This window comes from Anomaloglossus baeobatrachus, chromosome 4, assembly GCF_048569485.1.
Source record: "Anomaloglossus baeobatrachus isolate aAnoBae1 chromosome 4, aAnoBae1.hap1, whole genome shotgun sequence".
In the NCBI taxonomy this organism is placed as follows: Eukaryota; Metazoa; Chordata; class Amphibia; order Anura; family Aromobatidae; genus Anomaloglossus; species Anomaloglossus baeobatrachus.
The window spans coordinates 471431121-471452704 of NC_134356.1; the positions used below are offsets into that span (position 1 = coordinate 471431121).

Sequence of the window (21584 nt, forward strand, 5' to 3'; positions counted from 1 at the left end):
CTCAGGAACAAGGGCAAGGGTTTTACTCCAATCTCTTTGTGGTTCCAAAAAAGGACGGCTCGTTCCGTCCTGTTCTGGACCTAAAACGGCTCAACAAACATGTGCACGCCAGGAAGTTCCGGATGGAAACCCTGCGTTCTGTCATTGCCTCAATGTCCAGAGGAGACTTCCTTGCCTCAATAGACATCAAAGATGCTTATCTCCACGTGCCAATGGCTACAGAACATCAACGTTTTCTACGTTTTGTGATAGGAGACGACCATTTTCAGTTCGTAGCTCTGCCATTTGGTCTGGCGACAGCCCCACGGGTCTTCACCAAGGTCATGGCGGCGGTGGTAGCAGTCTTGCACTCTCAGGGACACTCGGTGATCCCTTACCTAGACGATTTATTGGTCAAAGCTCCCTCTCAAGAGGCATGTCAGCGCAGCCTGAATGCTACGCTGGAGACCCTACAGTCTTTCGGATGGATCATCAACTTTCCAAAGTCGATCCTATCACCGACTCAATCACTAACGTATCTTGGCATGGAGTTTCATACTCTAGCAGCGATAGTGAAGCTTCCGCTGAACAAGCAGCGGTCACTACAGACAGGGGTGCAATCTCTTCTGCAGGGCCAGTTGCATCCCTTGCGGCGCCTCATGCATTTCCTAGGGAAGATGGTGGCAGCCATGGAAGCAGTTCCCTTTGCGCAGTTTCATCTGCGCCCACTTCAATGGGACATTCTCCGCCAATGGGACGGGAAGTCAACGTCCCTGGACAGGAAAGTCTCGCTTTCCCAGACGGCCAAGGACTCCCTACAATGGTGGCTCCTTCCCACCTCATTGTCTCAGGGAAGATCCTTCCTGCCCCCATCCTGGGCAGTAGTCACGACAGATGCGAGTCTGTCAGGGTGGGGAGCAGTATTTCTCCACCACAGGGCTCAGGGGACGTGGACTCCGCAGGAGTCCACCCTTCAGATCAATGTTCTGGAGATCAGAGCAGTGTATCTTGCTCTACTGGCCTTCCAACAGTGGCTGGAAGGAAAGCAGATCCGAATCCAATCGGACAACTCCACAGCGGTGGCATACATCAACCACCAAGGAGGGACGCGCAGTCGGCAAGCCTTCCAAGAAGTCCGGCGCATTCTAATGTGGGTGGAGGACAGAGCATCCACCATATCCGCGGTTCACATCCCAGGCGTAGAAAACTGGGAAGCAGACTTCCTCAGTCGCCAGGGCATGGACGCAGGGGAATGGTCCCTTCACCCGGACGTGTTTCAGGAAATCTGTCGCCGCTGGGGAGTGCCGGACGTCGACCTAATGGCATCCCGGCACAACAACAAGGTCCCGGCATTCATGGCGAGGTCGCGCGATCAAAGAGCTCTGGCGGCAGACGCCTTGGTTCAAGATTGGTCGCAGTTTCAGCTCCCATACGTGTTTCCGCCTCTGGCGCTCTTGCCCAGAGTGCTACGCAAGATCAGATCCGAGTGCAGCCGCATCATACTCGTCGCTCCAGACTGGCCGAGGAGGTCGTGGTATCCGGATCTGTGGCATCTCACGATCGGTCGACCGTGGTCACTGCCAGACCGACCAGACTTACTGTCCCAAGGGCCGTTTTTCCATCAGAATTCTGCGGCCCTGAACCTGACTGTGTGGCCATTGAGTCCTGGATCCTAGCATCTGCAGGATTATCTCAAGGAGTCGTTGCCACAATGAGACAAGCTAGAAAGTCGAATTCGGCTAAGATCTACCACAGAACGTGGAAGATTTTCTTATCCTGGTGCTCTGCTCAGGGAGTGTCTCCCTGGCCATTTGCATTGCCCAAGTTTCTTTCCTTCCTGCAATCGGGGTTAGAAAAGGGCTTGTCGCTCAGCTCCCTTAAAGGGCAAGTTTCGGCACTATCCGTGTTTTTTCAGAAGCGTCTAGCACGTCTTTCTAAGGTGCGCACGTTCCTGCAGGGGGTCTGTCATATTGTGCCCCCGTACAAGCGGCCGTTAGATCCATGGGATCTGAACAGGGTACTGGTTGCTCTCCAGAAGCCGCCCTTCGAGCCTCTGAAGGAAGTTTCCTTTTCTCGGCTGTCACAGAAAGTGGCGTTTCTTGTTGCGATCACATCGCTTCGGCGAGTGTCTGAGCTGGCAGCTCTGTCATCCAAGGCTCCCTTCCTGGTGTTCCACCAGGACAAGGTAGTGCTGCGCCCTATTCCGGAGTTTCACCCTAAGGTCGTATCCTCTTTTCATCTTAATCAGGATATATCCTTGCCTTCTTTTTGTCCTCATCCGGTTCACCGGTATGAAAAGGACTTACGTTTGCTAGATCTGGTGAGAGCACTCAGAATCTACATTTCCCGCACGGCGCCCATGCGCCGTGCCGATGCACTTTTTGTCCTTGTCGCTGGTCCGCGCAAGGGGTTGCAGGCTTCTAAAGCCACCCTGGCTCGATGGATCAAAGAACCAATTCTAGAGGCCTACCGTTCTGCGGGGCTTCCGGTTCCTTCAGGGCTAAAAGCCCACTCAACCAGAGCCGTGGGTGCGTCCTGGGCATTACGTCACCAGGCTTCGGCTCAACAGGTGTGCCAGGCAGCTACCTGGTCCAGTCTGCACACTTTCACCAAGCATTATCAGGTGCATACCTATGCTTCGGCGGATGCCAGCTTAGGTAGAAGAGTCCTGCAGGCGGCAGTGACACCCCCGTAGGGGAGGGCTGTTTTGCAGCTCTAACATGAGGTATTTCTTTACCCACCCAGGGACAGCTTTTGGACGTCCCAATCGTCTGGGTCTCCCAATAGAGCGCTGAAGAAGAAGGGAATTTTGTTACTTACCGTAAATTCCTTTTCTTCTAGCTCTTATTGGGAGACCCAGCACCCGCCCTGTTGTCCTTCGGGATGTTTTTTTGTTGTTTGCGGGTACACATGTTGTTCATGTTGAACGGTTTTTCAGTTCTCCGATGTTATTCGGAGTTAATTTGTTTAAACCAGTTATTGGCTTCCTCCTTCTTGCTTTGGCACTAAAACTGGAGAACCCGTGATACCACGGGGGGGGTATAGCCAGAGGGGGAGGGGCCTTGCACTTTTAATGTAGTGCTTTGTGTGGCCTCCAGAGGGCAGTAGCTATACCCCAATCGTCTGGGTCTCCCAATAAGAGCTAGAAGAAAAGGAATTTACGGTAAGTAACAAAATTCCCTTCTTTCTAGCATCCATCGACATCAGAGATGCCTATCTGCATGTGCCAATTGCAGTTTCACACCAGCGTTGGCTACGTTTTGCAATCGGAGAGGAACATTTCCAATTCGTGGCTCTCCCCTTCGGGTTAGCCACGGCCCCTCGAGTATTCACCAAGGTCATGGCAGCAGTGGTTGCGGTTGTGCACCTCCAGGGGTTGGCAGTGATTCCTTACCTGGACGACCTTCTGGTCAAGGCTTCATCCAGTGCAGACTGTCAGCGGAGTGTCTCGCTCACTCTCGCCACTCTAGTCCAGTTCGGGTGGCTTGTCAATCTACCCAAGTCCACTCTGACTCCGACCCAGAGTCTCACGTACCTAGGGATGCAGTTCGAGACTTTGCCGCACTTGTAAAGCTGCCCTTAGTCAAACAGCAGTCCCTCCATCTGGCGGTGCGCTCCTTGCTGAGGTCTCGCCGTCACTCCATCAGGCACCTAATGCAGGTGCTGGGTCAGATGGTGGCGTCAATGGAAGCGGTTCCCTTTGCCCAGTTCCATCTGCGTCCTCTGCAGCTGGACATTCTCCGCTGTTGGGACAAGCGGACTTACTCCTTGCACAGGTTGGTGGCTCTGTCGCCACAGACCAGGGGCTCCCTTCAGTGGTGGCTTCGGCCCCTCTCTCTGTCTCAGGGACGCTCCTTCCTAGCCCCGTCCTGGGTGATCCTCACAACGGATGCCAGTCTAATCGGCTGGGGAGCAGTATATCTCCACCACAGAGCGCAGGGCACTTGGACTCAGTCCGAATCAGCCCTCTCGATCAATGTGCTGGAAATCAGAGCTGTGCTTCTAGCTCTCTTAGCCTTTCACCATCTGTTGGCGGGCAAGCACATTCGAGTCCAGTCAGACAACGCGACAGCGGTTGCCTACATCAATCACCAGGGCGGGACACGCAGCTGCCTGGCAATGTTGGAGGTTCAACGCATCCTTCAGTGGACGGAGGACTCCAAGTCCGCCATATCCGCAGTCCACATCCCAGGCGTGGAAAACTGGGAGGCAGATTATCTCAGCCGTCAAACCGTGGACAGCGGCGAGTGGGCTCTGCATCCGGCAGTGTTTCGGACAATCTGACGCAAGTGGGGCACTCCGGAAGTGGATCTAATGGCATCCCGGCACAACAACAAGGTTCCGGTTTACGTGGCTCGCTCCCACGATCCTCAGGCCTTTGCAGCGGACGCGCTGGTTCAAGATTGGTCCCAGTTTCGTCTGTCTTGCGTGTTTCCCCCTCTAGCTCTCTTGCCCAGAGTCCTGCGCAAGATCAGAATGGAGGGCCGTCAGGTCATCCTCATTGCTCCAGACTGGCCCAGGCGAGCTTGGTACCCAGACCTGCTCCATCTGTCCGTGGAGGTGCCGTGGCATCTTCCGGACCGTCCAGACCTTCTCTCACAAGGTCCGTTTTTCCGCGAGAATTCTGCGGCTCTCAGATTGACGGCGTGGCTCTTGAGTCCTGGATCTTGACGACTTCTGGTATCCCTCCTGAAGTCATCTCCACTATGACTCGGGCTCGGAAGTCTTCCTCCGCCAAGATATATCACAGGACCTGGAGAATTTTCCTGTCCTGGTGTCACTCTTCCGGCCATGCTCCTTGGCCTTTCTCCCTGCCGACCCTTCTGTCCTTTCTACACTCCGGTCTGCAGCTAGGACTATCTCTCAATTCCCTCAAGGGACAAGTCTCGGCTCTGTCAGTATTGTTCCATACTTGTTGCGTACTCTGGATCTGGTGCGGGCGCTCCGGATCTATGTTTCTCGCACCGCTGCTCTTAGGCGGTGCACCTCTCTTTTTGTGCTGACCTCAGGACGGCGTAAGGGCCTCTCGGCTTCTAAGCCGACCCTAGCTCGTTGGATTAGGTCGGCCATTTCCGATGCCTACCAGTGTACTCAAGTGCCTCCCCTGCCGGGGATCAAGGCACACTCGACCAGAGCTGTCGGTGCCTTTTGGGCTTTCAGGCACCAGGCTACGGCTCAGCAGGTCTGTCAGGCTGCCACTTGGACTAGTCTGCATACCTTTTCGAAGCACTACCAAGTGCATGCTCATGCTTCGGCAGATGCGAGCTTGGGCAGACGCATCCTTCAGGTGGCTGTCGCCCATTTGTGAAGTTAGGTTTCGCCTACTTCTCAGTTTTCTGTTTATTCCCACCCATGGACTGCTTTGAGACGTCCCATGGTCTGGGTCTCCCATAGGAATGATAAAGAAAAAGAGAATTTTGTTTACTTACCGTAAATTCTTTTTCTTATAGTTCCGTAATGGGAGACCCAGCACACCCTCCCTGTTGCCTGTTGGCAGTTTTCTTGTTCCGTGTGTTTTCACCGGCTGTTGTTGTAGACAGAGGCTCCGGTTGTTCCGGTTTTTGTTCTATCTCTACTTGTGGGTGGCTGTCCTTCTTCAGCTTTTGCACTAAACTGGCTATATTTGGTTATCCAGGGGGTGTATATGCTAGGAGGGAGGAGCTACACTTTTTAGTGTAGTACTTTGTGTGTCCTCCGGAGGCAGAAGCTATACACCCCATGGTCTGGGTCTCTCATTACGGAACTATAAGAAAAAGAATTTACGGTAAGTAAACAAAATTCTCTTTTTTTTTAATCCCGCAACAGGGAATCTTTATTTTTATCAAACATACAGTGTATATGCAGATATCTCCCTAGAATCCTAAACAAAAGTCTTGAATTATTCTATGAAATGTTTGATTCTGGCAGCTAAATAGGAAAGGGTTCTTTACAGTTAGAGCAGTCAGACTGTGGAATGCCCTACCACAAGAGGTAGTAATGGCAGATACTATAACAGCTTTTAAAAAAGGTCCGGATGATTTCCTTAGTACACATAATATTGTCGGTTATAAAATGATTTAGTGAGGAAATGTAGAACTAGTGGTGGAAGGTTAAACTAAGTGGACCTAGGTTGAAAAAAAGAAACCTATGTTCTCAATAGTCTTCTCCAGTTTGTGACCTGCCAGCAGCTTTAGTGTTTGATGGTGTGTACCTAGGATCACAACTCAATGCAAGTCTATGAGAGCCTCGTTCTGACTCTCATAGGCTTGCATTGAGAGCTTGTGACTAGTGATGAGTAAGCACTACCATGCTTGGGTGTGCGCTACTCGTTAACAGCAGGTGGATGCTCACATGGGCACAACTCGAGCACCTAAGTATAATAGAAGTCAATGGCGGACTTGAGCATTTTCTGGAAAAATGCTCAAGTCCTCCGTTGACTTATGTTATAGTTCTATGCTCGAGTCACACCCATCCGAGCATCAACTGCTGGTTACGAGTACTGAGCACCCGAGGATGGTTGTGCTCCCTCATCACTACTTGTGATGTAACTTCTGACTTCCGGCCAGTCAGAAGATGGTGCGGGACCAAAGTGACTGAATAAAGGTGAAAACCCCAGAGAGTGAGTATAAGGTCGGCTTTACACGCTGCGACATCGCTAGCAATTGCTAGCGATGTCGAGCGTGATAGCACCCGCCCCTGTCGTACATGCGATATCTGGTGCTTGCTGCCATAGCTAACATTATCGCTACGGCAGCTTCACACGCACATACCTGGTCGGCGACGTCGCTGTGACCGCCTAACAATCCCTCCTTCAAGGGGGAGGTGCGTTCGACGTCACTGCGACGTCACCGCGACGTCACTAAGCGGCCGGCCAATAGAAGCGGAGGGGCGGAGATGCGCGGGACGTAACATCCCTCCCACCTCCTTCCTTCCGCATTGCCGGTGGAGGCAGGTAAGGAGATGTTTGTCGCTCCTGCCGTTTCACACACAGCGATGTGTGGTGCTGCAGAAACGACAAACAACATCTTATCTGCAACAGCAACGACATTATGGAAATGAACGACGTGACACAGATCAGCGATTTTTTTACGCTTTTGCGATCATTCATCGTTGCACCTAGGATGTACACATTGCGATTTCACTACCGGCGCTGGATGTGTGTCACTAACGACGTGACCACCGACGATATATCGGTAGGGATGTCGCAACGTGTAAATCCCGCCTAAGAGTAGGGGCAAGGACCTTAGGTTTTAAATACCAGTCCAGCACTGAAAATAAAAATGCTGGAGTGGTGCTTTAAGATAAAAAGAATGCTATAACAATAGTCCTTTGGTGACCAGTGAATCTTTTATAAAAAGTCATTTATTTCTATTAAACTTGATAATATGAATTTTGCCCATAGGTTATTGCACTGAAAATGTCTTATCTTCTTGATCTTAAAGCTTGTCGTATGAATCTTCCTGTCTGTCGATTTTAAATGGTTTCTTATTAAACAGTCCCATTTATTATGAGAAATGGGGAAGTGGAAATAATTTATTCAAATTTTACCAGCCGCTACAACGAAGATATATTTACTCTATGAATTGATCTATGATTGACATGTAAACTCTGTTCTTCTAGTGGTTGGTGAGAAGGAGAAGGCTAACAGCGCGGTCAATGTGCGGACACGAGACAACAAGGTGCATGGAGAAGTGTCTGTAGCCTCCGCTGTAGAAAAGCTTACCAAATTAAAAAAGGTGCATTGTAAGAATGCGGAAGAGGAATTCTGAAAGAAAGTCTCTGAACTCTGAAATTGGAAGATACTGTGACCATTGTGAAAGAAAACAAACTGCAAATAAAGAATCTTTAGTAATTTATTAATTCTGTATAGGTGTAATGTGATCATTACTTCTTTTGTGAGAGTGGTCTGAAATAAAAATGGGACAAACTCCCCTAAGCTCATATTACAGAGCCATAATCACCTCTTTAAATAACGTGTGGAAGCTTAAAAGGGAACCTGTCACCAGATTTGGTGACTATAAGCATTCTAACATACTGTATATAAGAGCCCAGGCCGCCGTGTAGAGCATAAAAGTGACTTTATAATACTCACCTAAACGGTCAGTATGGTGCAGATGGGTGTCTCCGTTCTCCAGTGCCGGCGCCTCCTCTTTCGGCCATCTTTGTCCTTCTTCTGAAGCCGGGGTGCATGACACGTCCTACATCATCCACAATAGCCAGCATTGAGGTTCTGCGCATGCGCACTACAATACTTTTTTCTGCGCAGGACACCAGTGTCGGCTTGTGTGGATGACGTTGGACGCATCATCCACACCAGCTTCAGAAGATGGAGGACAAAGATGGCCGAAAGAGGAGGCGCCTGTACTGGAGAACAGAGACACCTATTTGAACCATCTGCTCAGCACCGACCATTTAGGTAAGTGGATTTAAAGTGATTTTTATGCTCTACACAGCGGCCTGGGCTCTTACATACAGCATGTAATAATGCTGTATACAAGAGCCCAGTGGTGGTGACCGCAGCGGATAGGCTCCAAATCTGGTGACAGGTTCCCTTTAACCTGATAACAACCAAGTGCCCTAAATTTACAAGTCTTCATCCTGGCCTTAAACCAGCCCTCCCTTGAAGGTTATTTACTAAATCTGTATGCATGTGCAATGCACATTGTGTATGTGGTGTGAGTGTGGAAATATAATCACCTACAGCCTCATTTGCCAGTATCCAGCGATGTTCTGCCCTTCTGAGTGACGTCACTGCACCTCAAACTATCCTGCTCTCACTATGCTGAGTGCGTGAGCCATAAGTCTCTTTTAGGTCTCTTTCACACGTCCCTGTTTCCAGTATGTGTGGTGTCCGTTTTCACACATACTAATTAAAATCAATGGGTATCTTCACACCTCCATGTTTTCACAAGAACCATGTGTCCTTGTGATCTACACAGAGACATGTCCGGTTTTTTTACCAGCAGAATGGATGAAACACAGATGGCACCTGTGTGATGTACAGGAAAAAAAATGCATGACACTGAAATTACTGTTTTTTTATGTGTTAAAGATGTGGAAAAATGGATGGATAGATAGCTCCATAGCTTGTATAGCTATTTGGCCAAATAATTTAATGGAAAAAATGACATGGTGTCCCCCATATTTTTGATAACCATCAATGGTAAAGCATACAGCTGCGGGCTGCAAACTTAAACTGTCTGTTTTACCTTGGGCATCCCATGCCGTTTTTATTTAATAGAAATAATTTTAAAAAGCGGCGTATGTTCCCCCCCTATTTTTTTTATCACCAGTGAAAGCAAACCAGACAGCTAGGAGCTGGTATTATCAGGCTTGAAAGGCCCATGATTATTGGGACCTCCCCAGCCTAAAAATAGCAACACGCAGCCGCCCCAGAATTGGTGTATCCATTAGATGCACCTATTCTGGCGCTTTGCCTGGCTATTCCCAGTTGCCCTGGTGTGGTGGCATTCAGGGTAATGGTTTATGGGGTTGATGTTAGCTGTGAATTGTCAGCTGCCATCAAGCCTTAGGTTTAGTAATGGAGCGGTGTCTACCAGATACCCCCATTACTAACCCACTAGATGTAGAGAGAAAAAAAACACACAGAAAAAAATATAAAAAATCACTCCCTGACTTTCCCTGGTTCACCAATTTATTTAAAAAAAAAAAATCCATGAAGGTCCAAAGTAGTCCACAGAATCAGATGCAGTCCACAATGGAAACCTGAAAGACATAAAAAGAGAGGATAAAGAAATGAAAACAAGAGACTCCTTCATTCACCAATTTATTAGAAAGATCCCACGTCCGACATAATCCAGGGGTTCTTACTGTTCCAGGATTATCTGCATCAGTGTATGATGACTCAGATGAGCAGTGACGTTCCTGACATCACCACTTATTACTCTAAGCAAGGACGTTCTTACATCATCACAGTAATGAGAGAGAGAAAAAAAAAGGACTGAAATTATGCAATAATTCTATACCTGCCATGCTGATGGCATAAAAAAACTGCTACATACTAGATTCCCATCAGCATTATTGGGGCCTACTGCGGAATACTGCAGCATTTTCATAGATATGAAAGAACAATGGCTTTGCTCATCCAGAGCTTGCTGATTCATAAATATAATCCAAGAGAAGCAGCAGAGACTAACACACACATTGCAATAAGAGGAAGAGTAAAAGTGGTCATATCAATTCAGATTAATATGCCGTATGATGATGTCAATTTACTGCTGAATATGTTGGCGCTATATCAAAAAGTTATATATAAGAAAATGAAAAATTGCAATGCATGGAATGTGTCCCACCACAACTTCATGCACAGTACAACTTCCAAAACCATAACAAATCCTACAGCAGAGTGTTTTAGCAAATGAATGTGGTGAAATTGCAGTAAGCCGGAAGCTGGAAAATGCTGGGTCCTGAAACCTCTGAAATACTCTGTGCTGCGGCTGGAACCTGCACTTTCCAGCTTGTGACCTACTGCAATATCTTGCGATTAATTTCATGAAATACTCTGTGCTGCCAGAAGACCCTTCTACTTCCATTATGAAACTTTGTCTGACCTATCCTAAAGTCAGTAACACTCCTCTACTGAAATGCTCTGTGCTGCTGGAAGACCACCCTTTACTCTCAATTGTATAGACCCAGCATAATACTGCCATATAGTAACCACATTACATTGCATTGTATAACCCGAGCATAATACCGTAATACAGTAATCGCATTGCATTGTATGGACCCAGCAGAATACCATCATATAACAACTAGATTGCATTATTTAGACCCAGAATAATACCGTTATATAGTAACGACTATGTGTTGCTTTTCATCCAAGGGAGTGGGCTCACTGAAAATGATCACTGACAAAGGCTAGTGCCACAATGTGCATCAGGGTCCGGTGCCATTTCAGGAGGAGAACCACATGGGTAATGCTGGAATGTTTTTATTTTATTGACTTCATTTCTTTATCGTTCCTTTGGGAGACCCAGACCTTGGGTGTTTAGCTTCTGCCTCCGGAGGACACACAAAGTACTACACTTAAAAGTGTAGCTCCTCCCTCTGAGCTTATACACCCCCTGATGAGCCAGTCCCAGCCAGTTTATTGCTTTGTGTTCAGGAGGATACATCCACACATGCATTTTCATGTTTTTTTCTAGATTTTTGATTTTTATTTGGAAAAAGATTGAAGAAATGGGGTCCACGTCTGGACTCCCGGCATATCCCTTCTCACCCCACTGTGTCGGTGGTGTTGTAAGGTTGATTTCCAAGGCTGGAGCCTTACATGCCGTTTTCCTTCACCATCCCTCCTGGGCTCTGGATTGAAGTGGGAGCCAGCGCGGTCTCATGCCTGACAGGAGACCGGTCTCCGTCCACAGCCCCTTGAGGATCCTGCTGGACCGGAGCACTCATCCCCAGGGACCTGGCCCTGCGTCTCAGCAGCTAAGTACTGAGACTTTCATATGTTGGGGTCCATGTCCTTTATTGTGTGGGGAGAGTGTGTTTGTGGTACTTGTTTGACATTTCGCTTTTCGCCGAGAACCGCGCCGATGGTGCCTGCGCGTCAGCCTCGCGGCTCCAATTTAGGCCCCGGCTTCACCGGAGGCCTAGTTTCTGTTTCCTGCCATCGCATGTCACTCATGCAGAGGGACAGGCGCGGCCCCTCCCGGCGGCCGTCCTGCACAGGGGAGGGACACTCCCCACTACTTGTGGGTGACTCCCCCCCCCCCCTGCAGGCCTCTATGGCCCTCCAGTTCCCGCTCTCCTACAGGAGACGCCCCCTCTCTTCGCTCCGGCGGCCATTTTCTTGGAAGGATTCATTCTGCGCTGGGCCATCCTGCACTCTGCATCCCTGCTGAGGTGCTGTGCATTGAGGGTCTGGGCTTCGGGATCTGGAGGGCACACAAACCGCTTCCTGCGGTCTGGTAAGCCAAAGCCGGTCTATGGTTGTGGACCTCTGCATTGTACTCCCTGGGGTTCATTTACTTGTACAAGCTACTTTTTTCCCACTCCAGCAGCATGTCTCACACGAGGAGCAAGGCTCCAAAGCTTTATACTACATGCACTGCATGCAAGCTCCTGCTGCCTGAACCGAGCACCTATCCACATTGTGAGGTCTGCTCGAACGTGGAGGTGCCACAGCCTGGAGTCTCACCCCCAGTGGTCTCTCAGGCTGCTTCTGCACCTGTGGCTGAACCCCCGGCCTGGGTAGAGTCCTTCTCTAGGTCTATATCCCAGTCTTTTGCTGAGTCCATGGGACTTCTGTCCAGGACTTTGATGAATATGCATCAGCCCCCTTCACAGGGTGCCTCTAATGTTCTTGCTAAGGGTCCTTTAGGATCCCTACCCTCTGGCCTTGGTCCACCGGAGCTCACAGAGGATTCTTCATCAGGACACAGAGTCCACCTAAGAGGTGCCGCAGGGTTTCCTCTCCCTCCTCATCCCGTGGCTCTGTCTCAGAGGACTCGCAGGATGAGGAGGATGCCTTTACAGGGGGCTCAGAGACTAACTCCATGTGCCCCATTGATCTTTCCGAGGGTGACTCAGAACTTAGTGACTTGATTGCGTCCATTAATTCTGTACTGGATCTCAATCCGCCAGTATCAGAGGAGCAACCCTCTCTGGCAGAAAAGCACCAGTTTACCTCGCCTAAGAAAGTAAAGAGTGTGTTCTTTAACCACTCCAGTTTTCAGACAGCTGTGAACAAGCCCAGGGCCTGTCCTGACAAACGCTTCCCAAAGCGTGGTTCTGATGACAGTTTTCCCTTTCCACCTGAGGTGGTCAAGGAGTGGGCTCAATCCCCAAAGGTAGACCCTCCAGTGTCTAGACTCTCAGCCCGGACCGTTGTCTCGGTGGCTGATGGCACTTCCCTTAAGGGTGCCACTGACCGTCAGATTGACCTTTTGGCCAAATCCGTGTATGAAGCGGCGGGGGCCGCGTTTTCCCCTACTTTTGCAGCAGTGTGGGCCCTCAAAGCCATTTCTGCTTCTCTAGAGGAGATACATTCTCTCACCAGGGAACCTATGCCTGAGATGGTTTCTTTAACCTCTCAAGCTTCAGCTTTTTCTTCTTATGCCATGTCTGCCATGCTAGAGGCTGCTTTGGCTAATTCCCTCGTTATCCGCAGGATCTTGTGGCTTCGAGAGTGGAAGGCAGATGCTTCTTCAAAGAAGTACCTTGCTGGGCTCCCTTTTGCTCCCGGCTGTTCGGTGAACAGCTCGATGAAATTATTAAAGAGGCTACTGGCGGGAAGAGTACTTCCATGCCACAAGCCAAGACCAGGAAACCTACCCAGGGTAGGATTCAGCCGAGGTTTCGTTCCTTTCGTTCCTCCAACTGGTCGTCCTCTAAGCCCTCCGCCTCGTCCGCTAACTCAGCTAAGGACCAGAAATCCAACTGGCGCTCAAAAGCGCGTCCACAGAAGACCGCAGGAGGTTCTGCCACTAAGGCAGCCTCCTCGTGACTCTCTGCCGTTCCAGCAATGTCCTTAGTCGGTGGCAGGCTCTCCCGCTTTGGCAATGTTTGGTTTCAACAAGTCTCCGATCAGTGGGTGAGAGATATCATTTCTCACGGCTACAGGATAGAATTCTCTTCCATCCCTCCAAACAGATTTTTTCTCTCAACTCCCCCCTATTCCAAGGCCGCCGCCTTCTCACAGGCTGTGGCAGCCTTGCAGGCCAACGGAGTAATTGTACCAGTTCCCGTCCGGGAACGGTTCAGAGGTTTTTACTCAAACCTCTTCCTAGTTCCCAAAAAGGACGGTACCTTCCGGCCCATCCTGGATCTCAAGCTTCTCAACAAGCATGTTCGGGTGCGGCACTTTCGCATGGAGTCTCTGCGATCAGTCATTGCCTCAATGACCCAAGGAGATTTCCTGGCGTCCATCGACATCAGAGATGCCTATCTGCATGTGCCAATTGCAGTTTCTCACCAGCGTTGGCTACGCTTTGCAATAGGAGAAGATCATTTCCAATTCGTGGCTCTCCCCTTCGGGTTAGCCACGGCGCCTCGGGTATTCACCAAGGTCATGGCAGCAGTGATCGCGGTTCTGCACCTTCAGGGGTTGGCAGTGCTCCCTTACCTGGACGACCTTCTAATCAAGGCTTCATCCAGCGCAGACTGTCAGCGAAGTGTCTCGCTCACTCTCGCCACTCTAGCCCAATTCGGGTGGCTTGTCAATCTTCCCAAATCCACTCTGACTCCGACCCAGAGTCTCACGTACCTAGGGCTGCAGTTCGAGACTCTGCCGGCACTGGTGAAGTTGCCCTTAGACAAACAGCTGTCACTTCAGTTGGCGGAGCGCTCTCTCCTGAGGCACCACCGTTATACCCTCAGGCGTCTGATGCAGGTGCTGGGTCAAATGGTGGCGTCCATGGAGGCGGTTCCCTTTGCCCAGTTCCATCTGCGCCCCCTACAGCTGGACATTCTCCGCTGTTGGGACAAGCGGCCTTCCTCCTTACACAAGTCAGTGGCTCTGTCGCCACGGACCAGGAGCTCTCTTCAGTGGTGGCTTCGGCCCCTCTCCCTGTCCCAGGGGCGCTCCTTCCTGGCCCCGTCCTGGGTGATTCTCACCACGGATGCCAGTTTATCCGGTTGGGGAGCGGTATGTCTCCACCACAGAGCACAGGGCACTTGGACTCCGTCCGAGTCAGCCCTTTCAATCAATGTGCTGGAAACCAGAGCCGTGCTTCTAGCTCTTCTAGCATTTCACCACCTGTTGGCGGGCAGGCACATTCGAGTCCAGTCAGACAACGCGACAGCGATTGCCTACATCAACCATCAGGGCGGGACACGCAGCCGCCTGGCAATGATGGAGGTACAACGCGTTCTTCAGTGGGCGGAGGACTCCGGGTCCACCATATCCGCAGTCCACATTCCAGGGATTATCTCAGCCGTCAAACCGTGGACGGTGGTGAGTGGTCCCTGCAACCGGCAGTATTTCAGTTGATCTGCCGCAAATGGGGTACTCCGGACGTGGACCTATTGGCATCCCGTCACAACAACAAAGTTCCTGTTTACGTGGCTCACTCTCACGATCCTCAGGCCTTCGCCGCGGACGCTCTGGTTCAGGACTGGTCCCAGTTTCGTCTGTCCTACGTGTTTCCCCCTCTAGCTCTCTTGCCCAGAGTTCTGCGCAAGATCAGAATGGAGGGTCGTCGAGTCATCCTCATTGCACCGGACTGGCCCAGGCGAGCTTGGTATCCGGACCCACTCCAACTGTCCGTAGGGATGCCGTGGCATCTCCCGGACCGTCCAGACCTACTCTCACAAGGTCCGTTTTTCCGCCCGAATTCTGCGGCCCTCAAATTGACGGCGTGGCTCTTGAGTCCGGGATTTTGACGGCTTCTGGTATTCCTCCTGAAGTCATCTCCACTATGACTCGGGCCCGTAAGTCTTCCTCCGCTAAGATCTATCACAGGACTTGGAAAATTTTTCTGTCCTGGTGTCGTTCTACTGGCCATCCTCCTTGGCCATTCTCCTTGCCGACCTTTCTGTCTTTTCTACAGTCCGGTCTGCAGCTAGGACTGTCCCTCAACTCCCTCAAGGGACAAGTTTCGGCTCTGTCAGTTCTGTTCCAGCGGCGTCTCGCTCGGCTAGCTCAGGTCCGCACCTTCATGCAGGGCGTGTCTCACATCATTCCGCCTTACCGGCGGCCCTTGGACCCCTGGGACCTTAACTTGGTTCTCACGGTCTTGCAGAAACCCCCCTTTGAGCCTCTTAGGGAAGTTTCTTTGTACCTCTTTCACAGAAAGTGGCCTTTCTGGTTGCCATAACTTCTCTCAGGAGAGTCTCTGATTTGGCTGCGCTCTCCTCGGAGTCACCTTTTTTAGTCTTTCATCAAGACAAGGTGGTTCTCCGTCCGACTCCGGACTTTCTTCCTAAGGTGGTCTCTCCCTTCCACCTTAACCAGGACATTACCTTACCTTCCTTCTGTCCGGCCCCTGTTCATCGCTTTGAAAAAGCTCTACATACTCTAGATCTTGTACGTGCGCTCCGGATCTATGTGTCTCGCACCGCTGCGCTTAGGCGGTGCACCTCTTTTTTTGTGCTAACCACAGGTCGGCGCAAGGGCCTCCCTGCTTCTAAGCCGACCTTAGCCCGTTTGATTAGGTCGACCATTTCGGACGCCTACCAGAATACGCAGGCGCCTCCCCCGCCGGGGATCAAAGCACACTCGACCAGAGCTGTCGGTGCCTCTTGGGCTTTTAGGCACCAGGCTACGGCTCTACAAGTTTGTCAGGCTGCCACTTGGGCTAGCCTGCATACCTTCTCGAAGCACTACCAAGTGCATGCTCATGCTTCGGCAGATGCGAGCTTGGGCAGACGCATCCTTCAGGCGGCGGTCGCCCATTTGTGAAGTTAGGTTTTGCCTACTTCTTAGTTTTTCTGTTTATTTCCCACCCAGGGACTGCTTTGGAACGTCCCAAGGTCTGGGTCTCCCAAAGGAACGATAAAGAAAAAGAGAATTTTGTTTACTTACCGTAAATTCTTTTTTTTATAGTTCCGTCTTGGGAGACCCAGCACCCTCCCTGTTGCCTGTTGGCAATTTCCTTGTTCCGCGTGTTTTCACCGGCTGTTGTCGTGGACAGAGTTTCCGGTTGTTCCGGCTCTTGCTCTGTTCTACTTGTGGGTGGCTATTCTCCTTCAGCTTTTGCACTAAACTGGCTGGGACTGGCTCACCAGGGGGTGTATAAGCTCAGAGGGAGGAGCTACACTTTTAAGTGTAGTACTTTGTGTGTCCTCCGTAGGCAGAAGCTAAACACCCAAGGTCTGGGTCTCCCAAGACGGAACTATAAGAAAAACAATTTACGGTAAGTAAACAATTTTTTTTTTTTGCCATTGTGGCTTTGGTATCTTATGATGTATTATAGCTTCACTGTTTTTCACTGATATACTAGTTTAGGTTATACAGTATGTCACATGCAGGGCCGTGTTTGGTATTCATGGTGACCTAGGCACTTTAAGTGGTAAGACTTTTACTGACAAGTCAAGCTATGAGTATGTGCACACGATATCTATTTAAGTGCAATCTACTCTGTACAAGCTTGAAAAAGTCCTAATTAAATGCTAAAAGAATGAACTGCTGCACTTGCTGTGCATACATTGTCTTTTGAGCATCAGTACATTACATTGTCATGACCACATCACTAGAATCACCATCGGTACACGACGACATCACCAAAACCACCATCGGTACATGACTACATCACCAGAACCACCATCTATGCACGACTACATCACCAGAAACAACCTCAATATATAACTACATCACCAGAAATACTGTTGGTAAATGATTAAATCACTAGAACCAGCCTCAATGCATGACTACATCACCAGAACGATCGTCAGTACATGACTACATCAAAACCACCACTCACCCAACATACGATTGTATCGCATGGAACTGCAGCTCCCAGTATGTCTTTAACAATGGCAGGGAGATACTAGGAGTTGTTGTTACCAGTACATCATCAGATTGCGATCATACAGTGACCACAATATAATACCTTAACTTTTGGGAACTATATGTTTTAGGCCCATTAACTCTGAGCACAATGGTGTGGGTCCACAGAGATTGCTCAAAGACCTCTTAAAAGTACATAGATAGGAGACAGTACTACAACTTTCTACTGCATCCGCTCTGCTATGTGTGCACTCTTCTAAAATAACTTTTCAGCTGTAGTTGGGGTATCAGGACCAGATTCCTCATCAATCTGCTCACAATTATTTGGCATAAAAAAATGAAAAATCTCCTAAAAGTTTAGTTACTCTTTGAGGTGCAATTAAACCGGTTATCCGGTCTAGAATGACAAGTCTGCAGGCACTCTTTGTGACTTCAGACTTGTGAATCCTACCTGCACACGCAGTGTGCGCTGCAAGGATCTGACTGTGTTTGTACCAGGGATGGTGGTCAAGTATGAAATATGCAAACTCCTGGTGAGAACACCTCTACGGGTGTGGCTTTCCTCAATACACCGCCTAGACGGGTTCAAGCCGGGAGTTTGCATATCGCATACTTTACCACCGTTCCCGGCGCAGACACTGGCGAATATTCGCAGCACACTGTGAGTGTTCTCGTAGGATTCACAAGTCTGGAGTCACACAAAGTACTAGAGGCTTGTCATTCTAGACCCAACAACCCCTTTTAGCTAATCTGTACATGAATAAAAATAACCACCAATGCTTTGCCTTAAGCCCTATGGTGGCCCCCTAAAAAAAAATTGCTGCTCCCTGCAAAAAAATATTACTTCACAATGTTCCTCATGTGGTACATGGCCTCCATGAAATCCTCTAATATAAAATATTGCCACCACATTGCCCCCCTTATATACTATGACTGCCACACTGTCCACCCTTTTGTACTATCACACTGCCTCCTAATAAACTAAAACCGCACACTGTCCTCTCTTTTAAATTAAACCAATCACACCTTCCTCAATTATAGACTACTAGAAGGTGGCCCGATTCTAACGCATCGGGTATTCTAGAATTTACGTATTGTGTAGTTAATGTATGATTTTTGTTTTTATATATATATATATATATATATATATATATATATATATATATATATATATATATATATAATGATGTTGTTGTGTGTAGTTACCAAGTGTTTGTGTAGGTCGCTGTACATGTTATGGGTGTTGTCTGGGTGGGGGTGTGTGAGAGCGGTGTTGCATGTGTGTTGCGTTGTGTGTTGCGTTGTTTGTGGAGCGCTGTGTGTCTGCAGCGTTCTGTGTGTGTGGTGCTGTGTGTGTTGCGCGGTTTGTGTGGGTGTGGAGTGCATGTGTGTGTGTTTTGGGGGGAGGTATGTTTTGTGCAGTGTGTGTGTTGCGCGGTATGTGCGTATATTTATGTATGCCGCGGTGTTTGTGTGATGGGTGTTGTGTGTGTGCGGCGTTGACTGTGTGTGTGTGGGTGTCTGTGTAGGGCGGTGTTTGTGGTTCCCAGTGTGTGTGTGTGTGTGTTGTGTTGTGCGGTGTGCGTGTGGCGGTGTGTGTGTGTTTTGGGGGGAGGTGTGCACCCCCATCGTGCTCCTTCCCCCATGCTGCGCATCCCCATCGTGCTCCATCCCCCATGCTGCGCACCCCCCACCGTGCTCCATCCCCCATGCTGCGCACCTCCCATCGTGTTCCATCCCCCATGCTGCGCACCCCCTATTGTACTCCATCCCCCATGCTGCGCACCCCCTATTGTACTCCATCCCCCATGCTGCACCCCCATCGTGCTCCATCCTCCATGCTGCGCACCCCCCATTGTGCTCCATCCTCCATGCTGCGCACCCCCCATTGTGCTCCATCTGACATGCTGCGCTCCCCCCATCGTGCTCCATCCCCCATGCTGCGCACCCCCCATCGTGCTCCATCCCCCATGCTGCACCCCCCCATCGTGCCCCATCCTCCATGCTGCGCACCCCCCATTGTGCTCCATCCTCCATGCTGCACACACCCCATCGTGCTCTGTTATGATCCAGAACCATGGAAGACCACCACAAATCATTGGCAAAAAGGTGACAAGAGCATTGGCAACTAATCTGGCCGCCATCCCCTTACTAACCAACACAACTAGAAGTAGCCGAGGGGTGAACTAACATCCTGTGCACCGCGAACCCAGCTGGAGAACTAACTATCCTAAAGGTAGGAAAGATGAATAACTCTCTGCCTCAGAAAATAGACAAGAATAGCAAGCCCCCCACATTCAAAGACTGCGGTGATATAGGAAAAACACAATACACAGGTAGATGACAGGATTAGCCAAAGGTGAGGCCCCCGCTGACTAAAATAGGAAAGGACAGGAAAGAGGCTGATGGTTGCCAGAGAAAAACCCTGCAAAATACCAACTTCCTGATAGTACAAAAAGGCCCTCAGATCGCTCGATCTGAACTCCGTCCTATACCAGGTGCCCTTGTCATACCAATGAACAGAAAACAAGAATCATAACAAAGTCAACAAGCCACAAAACACATGGACCCAAAGGAGCTATACTCCACACAGAACTGCAGGGAGTTCCTCAACAATCCACTAAGGGGAAAAATCCCTGCAAGCAAATAAACTGAAAATAACCACAGCAAAATGACAAACCCAGATAAACAAAAGAAGCAGACAATAAATAAAGAGCAAGCACTTATCTGGGGAAGATGTGGTGTAAAGCAGGATTAAGCAGGCTAGAGATACAAAGAACAACTGACATCCGGCAAAAGCCTGCAATCAGACCAGGACTTAAATAAGCAGAGAGTTAGCAAAGGAAACACCCACTGCACAACACACCTGGTCTCTGTCCAAACCTTTCCTGGCCACCAGAGGGAGTCTCCCAGCAGCCAAGACATAACTAACATTCACAACAGTACCCCCCCCTTGAGGAGGGGTCACCGAACCCTCACCCATGCCACCGGGTCGCTCGGGATGAGCATGATGGAAGGCGCGAACCAACCTGTCCGCATGAATGTCAGAAGCCACAACCCAAGAGTTATCCTCCTGCCCATAACCCTTCCATTTCACAAGGTACTGAAGCTGACGCCTACTGCGACGGGAATCCAGGATTTTTTGAACCTCATACTCCAGATCCCCTTGTACCAAAACTGGGTCAGGAGGCGCTGCTGCAGGAACTGTTGGCTCCACATGTTTCTTCAATAAGGACTTATGGAAGACATTGTGAATCTTAAATGACGCAGGCAGAGTCAAACGGAAAGATACAGGATTAATAATCTCCGAAATCTTATAAGGTCCAATAAATCTGGGCTTAAATTTAGGAGACGGAACTCTCATAGGAATATTTTTAGAGGACAACCACACCATGTCCCCTACTTTAAACCGGGGACCAACAGTCCGACGCCGGTTGGCAAACTTTTGGGCAGTTTCTTGGGACTAAAACAATTTATCCACTACCTGCCCCCAAATCTGCTGCATTCTGTTGACCATCGAATCCACCCCCGGACAGTCAGACGCCTCAAGCTGCCCTGAGAGGAACCTAGGGTGATACCCAAAATTGCAGAAAAAGGGGGACACCAACATGGTAAAGCTAGCTCTATTGTTAAGGGCAAATTCAGCCAAAGGCAAAAACAAAACCCAGTCATCCTGATCCGCAGAAACAAAACACCAAAATAGGTCTCCAGGGTCTGGTTAGCCCTTTCAGTCTGACGATGAAACGCCGAGGAGAAAGACAGCTGAACACCCAATTTGGAGCAAAAAATCCTCCAAAACCTGGATACAAACTGCACCCCTCTGTCAGAAACAATGCTTTCGGGAATACCATGCAAATGAACAACATGTTGGAAAAACAAAGGCACCAACTCTGATGAAGACGGCAACTTAGATAGGGGAACCAAGTGGACCATCTTGGAGAATCTGTCACAGATCACCCAAATCACAGTCATTTTCTGAGAGACGGGAAGCTCTGAAATAAAATCCATAGAGATGTGCATCCAAGGTTTCTTAGGTACAGGCAAAGGCAATGATAGCCCACTAAAACGTGAACAACAGGGCTTGGACCTAGAACAAACTCCACACGACTGCACAAAACGACGGACATCTCGAGACAGGGAAGGCCACCAAAAAGAGCGTCTCACAAGATCCAGAGTGCCAAAAATGCCAGGATGACCCGCCAAAACAGAGCAATGA

The 21584-nt window shown here is 49.6% G+C and overlaps 1 protein-coding gene across 3 annotated transcripts in view; it reads left to right on the forward strand.

Annotated features, from left to right (window-relative positions):
- Positions 1-7823, forward strand: part of LOC142303875 (threonine--tRNA ligase 2, cytoplasmic-like) — a 146487-nt gene extending 138664 nt beyond the window's left edge. For all 3 annotated transcript variants that reach the window (XM_075345707.1, XM_075345706.1, XM_075345708.1), the window contains one exon: positions 7579-7823. In XM_075345707.1, the coding sequence (XP_075201822.1) occupies positions 7579-7727 (149 nt within the window). In that variant the 3' untranslated portion in view covers positions 7728-7823. The remainder of the gene's footprint in view (positions 1-7578) is intronic.
- Positions 7824-21584: the final 13761 nt, after the last annotated feature.